Raw genomic sequence first — 12,376 nt, 5'->3', positions numbered from 1 at the left:
CATAAGTGAAGAAAATCAGGTGGCCACTGGCCACTGATAACATGGTATAATTTTTAAAACACATTTCATGAAATTTTGATATTTCAGAATCATATAAACTCAGCAGATTAGAGAAAAAATTTATATTAAAGAAAATACTTAACATAAAATATACTTTATAAGCTTCAAATGATTATATATTTTTACCATTTTAACTTGAATGCATATCACTTTACAATGTGACCTCTAATAACACTGAAAAAGTACACTCAGTTGTATAGTACATGACAAGTGATGTATAACTATTATTTGATTTTTATCTTTACAAAGAGCAAAACAATGGAAAACCAAATCATAATGGGCTGAAGAAATTAGTTTTCAAAACCAATTCAGTTTTATAATATTTATAAGGTATTTAAAGTTATTGAAGGCAGAATTCCCACATCTCATGTAATACTCCAGCTATCACCTGTTATCTACTTAATCCTCAGAATGTTATAAGGAGAAATTGGTGACTATAGGGTTCTTTGTTGCAGTTAACGATTTGATGAAGAATCAATCTGATTTATTCAAACTTCATTTTAAAGTTTATTCTAGTGGTAGCCAGTATGCAGGAATGGAAAGAACCCAAATTTTGTAGTCAAATAAATCTTAGTTCAAACAAGGTTCCAATTCTTACTAATACCATGGAAACAGTTATATAGGGTGGTTAATTAGTACTAAAACTATTTTGCAGGAACTGAGAAATGCTGAGCCAAATTCTTTATTTTGTCTTTACATGTAATTATAATTCTGTGTTAATGTATTTATTTTTTTCTCTAGCACATTCATTCTAAACTATTCAGGAAATATCTACTACAGTGAGGGATAACAAAAAAGCTTTACTGTGCCCATTTAAAAAGATTTTCCAATTCTGAAATATGGTGTACCACTCTTGTTATTGAACCATAAGGAAAAAATAATAGCTGGGAAAGATAGAATAGTCACATGGTCAAGGAAATAGAGGAAATATTTTCACACTAAAAACTTTAAAAAAAAAGACTCTGTTAAGAATGGAGATTCTGAGAGACCCAAGTGTTACAAAATTATAAAGAGTGTAGAGGCTGTATCTTTATTTTGATAACAAAGGTAGGATCCGGCCATAAGACCAGCCAACATCATAGTCCCGCCATTCATCAGTTACCCTTCTATGAGGTCCTTGAGGAAAGAACATGCACTGAGGAGGCAGGCAAGAGAAACACTGTGTATGTAGCTGGCACAAAGATCTTAAGGTCACAAAGTCCTGTTTGATCTGCAAATGAACTAGGGCAGTCCCTATGAAGAACTCCTGTCTAAACTAGGTTAGGCTCACTGGCCAAAAATCAAATCAAAAAGCAGATAAACCCTGCTTCATCACTTCCATTCCCAATCTCAAACCCAAATCAATCCAAGGAAAGAGTAATCAAGGCCACTCCAGACATGAACAGGCTGGAGGTTGTCCGTCTGCATGTGTCTACTGCAAAGATGGCCTGGACGTGAATTTGCTTTCTGGGTTTATATTCCTGTTTGGGTCAAGGGAAAATGTTATCCATAAGGAATGTCCACCAACAAAAGGCTAATTTACAAGCACCCTGGATCATCCTCTAAAGCATACTGATTCTTCTTTTTGTTTCTGTGACTCTTTTCTTCATACTGTATCATAAAATCTAATAGTAAATGTATTCTAGATCTCAATGGATATCTGTGGAAGCGTGGGAAAATACGATTTAAATAACCAGGAAAACTATGAGGGTTTCTGCAAGCATGCAAGGAGAAATGAGGTCAATGAGAAAGGATTACTGGTCAGTATCTAGTTTCTTAGTAGGAAGACTTGGTTTTCAAAGCCCCGCAATATTTTTTTCTTATTTCTTACACCTCTCTTGTCACCTCATATTATGGCTAATACACATCTCTTTTTCCATTTCATACAGAATGCCTGAGGCTGAACTTTGTTGTATCTTTGTATCCCGATAGCCAACAGTCTATATATAGTATATGCCAATATGTGTTTTTTTTTTGTGTGTGTGTGTGTGAATATGTGTTTTTTTTTTAAAGCAAATATTCAGCCAGCTACTGAGTTGGAAAAAGAAACAGGTATTACAGATAGCTCCTTGAGAAACATATAGCCTTGTATGGAGAGCATTCTAACGTATATGGGACAACTGTCATAGTAAATGACCTACAGAATTGAGTATCAAATCCTGTTCTAACAGAATATAAATACTATAAAAATTTGTAGTAGGTACAAGTTAAAGTGATGTAGTTCATTTGGGGGTGAGGCATGGTCGAGACAGTTCTATTTAAGCCTTAAGGGTGATTAGAATCTGGAAGGGATTCTTGCTGAAAAAAAAAAAAAAAAAAAAAAGCCAGAGACCACTTTAAGGTGGATTCCCGCAGAGGCAACCTAAGACCTTTGCACGAGGTGGATTCCTTCTGCCCAAGGCTAAGAGGCGCAAGGGTGGGGGGGGGGGGGGGGTAGAGGGGCGGGGTGGACTGGGCTTCCTCAAGCCCTTGCTTTGCATTATAAACAGAGTGGGAGTCCACGGGGTTGTGGCCTGGCTTAGGACAACAAAAGCAGCTTTCCGTTACCAGCCCTTTTCATTGCTTCGGTAGGTGGAGCTTTTCCTCTCCTTTCTCGGGTTCCCTGTTTCTTGTCACCACCACTTCCTGAGATTCTCCTCACGGTTTAGATGAGCCGTACGGGAGACTCAGAGGGGTTTCCCCTCTGGACGTGCGAATGTAGTTGTAGTTGTAGCGGGGGCGGGGGGGGGGGGCTGAGCTTGCAGAACCCAGGCTCTGCTCGGAGAGAATTTTTTTTTTTCTTTCGCACTTTCTGCTGAGGTCTTTCCCTGCCGTTCTAGCTGGCTTGCAGCGGAAAGGGATCGTGGTCAAGTGAAGCTCTAATGCTTTCTAAGGAGCTCCGAGGCTCCCCCGGTCCTCCGGTGCAGGGCACGGCAGCACGAGGCGGGAGGTTCGCAGCTCAGTGCGCATGCTCCGAGAGGTTGGCCAGGGAGGGGCGCTTCAACCCCTGCCTCCTAGACACTTCCGGGGCGGGGGGAAGACCGGAAGTACGGGGGCGGGCGCCTACTTCCTAATCTCGCTTCCCTGCGGGGCGCCGCGGCTCTCGGCTGGCGGACGGTCGTGTCTCTGTTCGCTCTGCTTTTCACTTTGCCGCGGGACTAGAAATGGACCCAGGGGGAACCTGAGCCCAGTGGGCGGCAGCCTCTGCGGTAGCGCGTCCGTTTATTCCAGCCTCGCCCGGCCCTGTTCGGACTGTCGTCAGCACCCTGGTGCTCCACGCCGCCTCCGGTCGCCTCGTGTTTAGTCCCGGTCAGCGGCGGCTCCTCCCGCCCCGCCCCGCCCCGCCCCGCCCCGCCCCGCCCCCCGCCCTTATGTACGATCGAGCTCCCCGCTTGCTCAGATTGGCTGAAGGTGGCAGCACTGAGGAGCATGTGGGCCCTGGGTCCTACCAGGTACCTGTCCTGAGGCAGCAGGCAACAGGTAAGAGGTAGGCAAAGGCAAGCCTGACTGCCACAGCACCTCACTGTCGGCCAGGTCCACTTCTCTGTGCTTCTAACCCATAATGGTACCATTTCACAAGTGCAACAAAGCATAAAATAGGGAAAACACTCTCCTTATGTTACAGGTGATGATCATTATGTTACAGGCAAGATCATTCCTGTGTCGCATTTCACAAGGTCACCAAGCCCATGGGTAGGACTTTCGATGCTGCAGTGGTTGTCTCCATCATACTTTGAGGTGCACCGGTTAGATCTAGGAATTTGATTTCCTGGCTCTGACGACTGTTACGAGTCTTCCAAGTCTGTATCCTTCTTACCGCTTACTGTTGATTTTCTTTGTAATCCTGTCGCCTTCACGTTCCTCTGCTACCGTGAACCCAGAGACACTTCATTTACGAACATGTAACTTTTCTATTTTGCAGTGTGATTTAAAGATAATCCCGTGTATTTTTGGATAGATGCTTCCTAACTGTCCATATCCATCTTCTTCTTCTTTTTTTTTTTAAGAATTCATTTATTTATTCATGAGGGACCCACAGAGATTGAGAGAGAGAGAAAGAGGCAGAGACACAGGCAGAGGGAGAAGCAGGCTCCCTGCAAGGAGCCCGATGTGGGACTCGATCCCAGGTCCCCGGGATCGGGCCCTGTGCCTGAGGCAGATGCTCAACCACTGAGCCACCCAGGCATCCCCTCCATCGTCTTTTTAAATTTTTTTTTTAATTTTTATTTACTTATGATAGAGAGAGAGAGAGGCAGAGACACAGGCAGAGGGAGAAGCAGGCTCCATGCACCGGGAGCCCAACGTGGGATTCGATCCCGGGTCTCCAGGACACGCCCTGGGCCAAAGGCAGGGGCTAAACCGCTGCGCCACCCAGGGATCCCCCCCTCCATCCTCTTTTTGAACATACTATTGAGAGCCCACATTCTGGGGGGGAGGGGGGGAAAGCTATGTTTGAAGAGATGGAGTGGGAATGGATAATTAATTACTTGCAATAATTATTTGCTCTCATTTGTTTGCCGTTAGTGACTTAGGGGAAACATTTAACGAATACTTATAATTTGCTGTCTGCTTTTTTTAATTTGATGATTTTGTGGAGCTTACTACCATCCAATTACAGTTTTTCCCTGGTTAATCTGCATTTCCCCTATTGTTACACTATATTTTTTTAACAAACGCTATTACCATGTTTACATGACTGATCAGATTAGGATATTATGTTGATTTAGGCTTCTTTGGGTGGAGTGCAGATTTGTCATTGTTTTAATTTTTGAATTTTACTGCTTTTCGGCTTGTGACGTTCAGTGTTCTTGGAGCCTTTGTCTATATTTAATACAATTGAGTTGTTGTAAACATTAACTCCCTAACAATATATCAGCCACCAACCACCACCCCAAATACTTATGCCTGTGATGCTTTTCTATCCTTATTTTATTTAACACAGCTGAACACTGTCTTTAGAAATATTTTTTCCCCTGATATCTGTAACATCATCATTTTTTCCTGGTTCTTTTTCCAATTATCTTGAAACAGTGCCTGATGCATGGTTAGGACCTAACAAACGTTTGTTAAATGTTGAATCAGGCAATCGTTTTTCCCCTCAGTAATCAGTTCTTTGTTGTCTTCTTTAAAGGTTTTTATTTTTCTGAATGTCTTTTAAATGTTTATATATTTTCCTTCCTTTGGTGATTTCTTTTCTCATGCACTTTCTTGTTCAAATCCATAGTTTTAACTATTATCCCTATTCAGATTCTTATGGCTTCCAAAAGAAAGTCTTCAGAGAGGTGGGTGATTTATATCTCTAAGATGAACTTTCTCTTGATGTTAGGGCCTTCTCATTGCCCTTACTTTTTTGAACATCTTTATCTGGGTGTTCTCTAACATCTGAAACTCCCAAGTGTCTGAGTTCATCATTTTCCCCATCATTACTAACCCCTTTGAAAAATTCCCTATCAGTCAATTATAAACTTTACATTTTGGAATTATGCTAGACTTTTTATGACTGACCATGCCCATTGGTCATTTAGATCTATTGATTCTATATTCTCATTGTCTCTTAAATCAGTTCCTCTTCTTCATGTAACTGCCCTTGACTGTTCAGGCCTCGTTATTTCTATTCTAAGTTAAACCAATAAAATATTGCTGGTTTTCCTCTATTTCAGTTTCCAACTTCTCTCTTAAGGCTAAAATGATCTTCCTAAGATATAATTATCTTATTTGTATAAAAAAATTCCTTTTAACACTAAGGTTAAAATCTGAACTACTTAACTTAGTGCATAAGATTCTTCATGGTCTGATCCTTTACCTGGCCTTCCACACCCTCTCTCACCCACACCCAACACTTTACCCACATACTATCAGCAGTTTCAACTTTGCATTTTCTAGAAGTTCATGCTCACTCACCTCCAAGCTTTTGTAGCTGCTGATATTTTGCCTTGCGTGCTGTTCCTTTGTTTCTCACCTGGCTGAGTCCTACATACTCTTTTAGACTGAGGTAAAGTGAAATTGTTCTCTGACTCTACTATTTTTCCAGTTTTTCTCTGACTCCTTCATGACTCTTTCATAGCACTTTGATACTATATCTTAATTTATCTGTTAACTTATCTGGCTGCCACACTGTTACTCTCAGTTTTTAGCTCAATACCATAACACATAAATAGTTAATAAAAAAATAAACAGTAATTCTTGGAATAAAATTTTAAAACAAGTCTAATGAGCTACATATAGCAGAATTAAAAAACTCACTACATGACTTATGTGAACTCTGCACCTTCTAAGAGATCCTTATTTGTGCTAAGGAGAATTTAATTGCTGTTTGAACTTGATTTACATAATAAATGGCACCCTACATCAGCTGTGTATTAGTTATCTGTATTGGTTCCATACCAGTTATCTAAGCTGGGTAACAATGGCTCCTAAATATATTCTTCCCCAGATTTCTTCTTTGATGAAGGAGTGGTTAGCTTTACCTGCCACAGAAGCATGAGCTTTCCATGCCCTTCCACTCATGCCTATGAGCTTATGCCACCAATAATGATTTATTTTTATTAGCCAATCAATTTAGGGAGACCACCTCAGGGAATGCAATTGGTCTTTAAGTTTAAATAAACAATATGTATGTGATTGCTGTATATGTTGATGTCCCTGAAGATGAGTATGTTTCAAAGATGTAGCTATTGCTTTTATATGAAGAATGACCTTTGTGTTTTGTGGCAGTTGCTGTAGCTGTAGAATTTGCCCTTTAATCACATGCTGCCCACCTTCTTTCTCAGAATGGACTGACTTTTATTGCTTCATGCCAGTTTGATTTATCTTCTGCTGTTGGTGCCTCAAACTCAGTATTTCCCAAACTGAACTTACTTATTTCTCTTCAAATTATCCCTTCTCCTTCTATTCTTAATTTCTTCTTTCTACCTGACAGTTTGATTTATCATTCATAGTTGGCATTTCACATGCCAATATATCCATATGTCTCAAGTCAGAATTTTCTCTCACTCCACTAACCCTAATTCCCCAGAACCACCTTCTCCCATATTTTATACCTTAATTATTGGCAGCATTGTTTGTAGTTTATTATTTGTCTGGCTTTCCCATTACTGGAGGCCAGAGTTTTAGCTTATTCATTATTATACCCTCACTGTCTCTCTCTGCACACGATAAAGCATTCACTATTGTTGAATGAATGATTAAAGAAAGGTGTAATTTAGAATATCACTGATGAATTCTGTATTTATTGATTAATGTTCAGGGCACTATGGCAGGGTGGCTAAACATCTTGATTTATGTGGGAACATCCTGGGTTTAGCAATAATGTCTTACATCTGAGCAAACTAGGACAGTTTGCCACTCTAATGTACATTAGGTATACAATAATGAATAAAACAGACAAGTCCCTTCTTTCATGGAGTTAATCAGTATAAACACTTTAATTTTCTTGTGGTTTTGCTTGAGGTCAGTGTTTTATGTAAACTTCTAGCCTATTGATGAAAGATTCTATATAATTAATTATTGAAAACTTCAATGAGGATTTTATGAGTACTGGCTTTCTTGAATACGTGTTTTCTATTTTGTGTTCTTTTCCATTTTTCTATGAATTTCAGTATTATGCAATTAATTTCACACTTGTTTAGGTAGATTCAGTTAGAATCTCTGCTATGGTGTTAGAACAGCTGCCTCAGAACTAGTCTGAACTTAGCTTTCTTAGTTTTTATATTTATCTCACATTACCTCGTTTGTATGAACCTAAATTAAAAAAAAAAAAACTCCAGAAAATCTTTTCTTGTAAGATTAAACATTTAGGCAGAAAACTGCATAAAAAGTATGGTGTAAGAGGTAAACACTCAAGAAATATAACTTGTCCAATTTCCCTTTCAATTATACCTTCTTTCCTCTCCCTTAAGCACTTTTCTGATTTTTATGGCAATCATTTCCTTGCTACTCTTTATGGATTATTAAATCTTGTTGATGAAATGACCCCTTTATCATAATACAACATCTCTCTTATCTTTAGTATTTCTTGTTCTAAAATGTACTTTGTCTGATTGTAATATAGTCACTCCATCTTCCTTTGATTTATAGATGCATGGCATATCTTTTCCATTCTTTTATTTTTAACACTTCTATGTCTTTATGTGTTATGAGGGTTTTCTGTGGACAGCATAAAGTTAAGTCTTAGTTTGTTATCCAGTTGAGAATCTCTGCCTTTTATATTGGGGTATTTAGAACTTTTCTGTTTTTAAAATATTTTATTTATATGACAGAATGAGAGAGGGAAGGAGGGAGTGTACAAGCAGGGAGAGCGGCAGGCAGAAGGAGAGAGAGAAGCAGACTCCATGTTGAGAAGGGAGTCCAACATGGGGCTCGATCCCTGAGATCATGACCTCAGCTAAAGGTAGACACTTAACCACTGAAGTGCCCCAGAATTTTTCTATTTAATTTAACTATCAATATTGTTGTGTTTAAATTTACTCTCTTGATATTTGTTTTCAGAATATATCTCTTCATTCTCTTTATTTTTTCCCTACCTTTGTTGAATGAATTTAGTTGTTTGGTTTACAATTTACATCCCTAACTTACCACAGTCTACCTTCAAATAATATAGTATCACTTCTCATATAGTATGTGAACCTTAATATGGTGTGCTTTCATTTCTCACATCTCATCTTTTGTGCCGTTGTGGTCATATATTATACTTCTATATATGTCATAATGTCACAATAATTTGAAAATGGTTTGTCTTCCTCTCTAATTTTTCCCCACTCAGTTTCCCTCCATCAATGTACTTTTTAAAAACTTTATTTATTTGCTTAAGTAATCTCTATATCCAACGTGGGGCTTGAACTCACAACCCTGAGATCAAGAGTTGCACACCCTTCTGACTGAGCCAGCCAGGTGCCCCGTATCAGTGTACTTTTCATTTCAGAACTTTGATCTGGGCATTTTTATATCTTCCCTTTATCTCTTCATCACATTCATCTTTCTTCTACCTTGTTAAACAGATGGAGATTATTTATAATAGATAATTTTAATGTTCTTGTGTGTTAATTCCATCTTCTCACATATATATCTTTCTTTCACTGACTTTTCTCCTGTTTATAGGACATATTTTTCTGCCTCTTGGAAGACCATTTCCTGGTGTTTGCACTATTCGTATTTTTATAATCTTTAGCTTGGTTTGTGTGTGTTTATGTGTGTGTTTTGAAGGAAATCTGTGTCTTGTTCTCTGATTGTTTACCCTGATTTGGAATAATTCACTGGTATCCTGGTTTTTCAGCTCTACTGGATGACCCTTGCTTTTCAAAATGGACCTTGGCTTCCTCTTAAGGATTTCTGTCCTTGTAGTCTTTGTTACTATCCAAAAGTACTTTTTTTTTTCTTGCCTTTGGACAGTTGGTATGAACTATCAGTTGCTAAATTAACACCTAGAGTTTTAGTATCATTCATGAAACTTTTACTCATCACCTCTGTGTGATTGAGGACTTCTTCCTTTTTCACCTTCCAAGCATTTTAGAACTTGAGATATTTTTCCTTGTTTAAAGTCATTTAAAGTTAAAGTCCTGCTTCAGTAGATTGTTGGTTTTTAAAGGTAAGGTCTATATTTTACTCACTTTTAAATGCCGCAATACCTAACCAAATAATTATTTCTTTTATTTAAAAAAGCTTTTAATTCCATAATAACATTTACAATATCATTACTGCTCTTCAGGGCTCAGATTGCCTTTGCTCTTGACACATTTGCTTATGATATGACCAATTCTATGTCCTTAACCTCTACACCTGTTTCATTAAAGGTTTTATTTTAATTCCAGTTAGTTGATATAGTGTTATATTAGTTTCAGTGATTCAGAATAAAATTAGTGATTTAACATTTTTGTACAACACCCAGTGCGCATCACAACCAGTGCACCCCTTGATCTCTACTGCTATTTAACCAATCCTCCCACCTTCTCCCTTCTGGTAACCATCAGTTTGTTCTATACACTTAATAGTTTAATTTTTGGTTTCTCTTTTGTTTCCTTTGCTTGTTTGTTTCATTTCTTAAATTCCACATATGAGTGGAATCATATCGTATTTGTCTTTCTCTGATTGACTTATTTTACTTTGAATTATATTCCCTAGCTCCATCCATGTTGTTGCAAATGGCAAGCTTTTATTTTTTTTTATGGCTGAATAGTATTCCTATCTATCTATCTATCTATCTATCTATCTATCTATCTATCTATCTATATCTACATATCACATATTCTTTATCCATTCATCAATCGATAGACCTTGAGTTGTTTCCATATCTTGGCTATTGTAAATAATGCTGCTATAACTGTAGTGGTGCATGTATCCCTTTGGATTAGTGTTCTTGTGTTTTTGGGTAAATACCTAGTAATGTGATTGCTGGATTGTAGAGTAGTTCAATTTTTAACTTTTTGAGGAGCCTTCATACTGTTTTCTATAGTGACTTCACAAGTTTACATTCCCAGCAACAATGTAAGATTACCCTCTCTCCAGATCCTCACCAATACCTCATGCTTCTTGTGGTGTTGATTTTAGCCATTCTGACTGGTGGGAGGTGATATCTCATTGCAGTTTTGATTTGCATTTCCCTGATGATAAAGTGATAATAAGCATTTTTTCATGTCTCTGTTGGCCATATGTATGTATTTTCTGGAGAAATGTCTCTACATGTCTTCTACCCATTTTAAAATTAAATTATTTTTTATGTGTCGAGTTTTAGAAGTTCTTAATGTATTGTGGCTATTAAGCCTTTCAGATATGTCTTTTGCAAATGTCTTCTTGTATTCCATAGGTTGCCTTTTAGTTTTGTTGATTGTTTTCTTCACTGTGCAGAAGCTTTTTATTTTGATATAATCCCAATAGTTTATTTTTTTGCTTTTGTTTCTCTTGTCTCAGGGGTCATATTTGGAAAAAAGTTGCAAAGACAACTGCCAGAGAAGTTACTGCCTGTGTTCTCCTCTAGCATTTTGATGCATTCTTGTCTCACATTTAGGTCTGTCATCCATTTCGAGTTTGTCTACAGTGTAAGAAAATGGTCCAGTGTCCTTCTTCTATATGTGGCTGTCCAATTTTTCCAACATAATTTGTTGAAGAGACTGTCTTTTTTCCATTGGATATTCTTTCTTGCTTTGTTGAAGATTAGTTGACCATAGAGTTGAGGGTCCATTTCTGGATTCTTTATTCTGTTCCATTGATCTATGTGTCTGTTTCTGTGCCAGTACCATATTGTCTTGATGATTACAGCTTTGTAATATAGCTTGAAGTCTGGAATTGTGATGCCACCAACTTTGGTTTTCATTTTCAAAATTCCTCTAAGTATTTGGGGTCTTCTCTGGTTCCATACAGATTTTAGGATTATTTGTTCCAGCTCTCTAAAAAATGTCAGTGCTATTTTGATAGGGATTGCACTGAATGTGTACATTGTTCTGGGTAGCATAGACATTTTAACAGAATTTGTTCTTCCAATCTATGAGCATGGAATGTCTTTCCATTTCTTTCTTTCTCAATATTTTCATAAGTGTTTTGTAGATTTTAGAATACAGATCCTTTACCTTTTTGATTAGGTTTATTTCTAGGTATCGTATGGTTTTTGGTACAATTATAAATGGGATCAATTCCTTAATTTCTCTTTCTTCTATCTCATTTTTAGCGTACAGAAATGCAACTGACTTCTGTGCATTGATTTTATATTCTGCCTCGTTGCTGAATTCCTGTATGAGCTCTAGTAATTTTGGGGTGGAGTCTTGGGTTTTTCACATAAAATATCATTTCACCTGCAAACAGCCACTGTAGAAGACACTGTGGAGGTTCCTCAAGAAAGTAAAAATAGAGCTACCCTATGACCCAAGAATTGCACTACTAGGTATTTACCCCAAAGATACAAATGTAGTTATCTTCAGGGGCCCCAGTGTTTATAGCAGCAGTGCCACAATAGCCAAACTATGGGAAGAGCCCAGATGTCATTTGTCATCTACAGAGGAATGAATAAAGATGATATGGGGTGTATAAATAAATATATATATATATACACACACACACACACACGTATATATAATATATATGTATATCTATAATATATGTATATATAATATATATGAATAAAATATATATATACACACATACACACATACATATGTATATATATACATACATACATATAATGGAATACTACTCAGCCATCAAAAAGGATGACATCTTACCATTTCAATTGATGTGGATAGAACTAGGGGGCAGGATATTATGCTGAGTGAAATAAGTCAGTCAGAGAAAGACAATTATCATTTGGTTACACTCATATTTAGAATATGAGAAATAACACAGAGGATCATAGGGGAAGGAAGGGAAAATGAAT

General features: G+C 37.7%; 1 protein-coding gene across 42 annotated transcripts in view; it reads left to right on the top strand.

The window, feature by feature from the left end:
• The first annotated feature begins 3,359 nt into the window (after positions 1-3,359).
• The window catches only part of STPG2 (sperm tail PG-rich repeat containing 2), a 531,130-nt gene continuing 522,113 nt past the window's right edge, over positions 3,360-12,376 (top strand). For all 42 annotated transcript variants that reach the window (XR_012023507.1, XR_012023495.1, XR_012023496.1 and 39 more), the window contains exon 1: positions 3,360-3,498. Coding sequence is in view for 22 of the 42 variants with exons in the window: in XM_072810719.1 (XP_072666820.1) it covers positions 3,390-3,498 (109 nt within the window). In the remaining 20 variants the exon portion in view is untranslated. The remainder of the gene's footprint in view (positions 3,499-12,376) is intronic.

The sequence above is a fragment of the Canis lupus genome, chromosome 33, assembly GCF_048164855.1.
Source record: "Canis lupus baileyi chromosome 33, mCanLup2.hap1, whole genome shotgun sequence".
In the NCBI taxonomy this organism is placed as follows: domain Eukaryota; kingdom Metazoa; phylum Chordata; class Mammalia; order Carnivora; family Canidae; genus Canis; species Canis lupus.
This window is presented reverse-complemented; position numbering and strand designations above follow the sequence as displayed.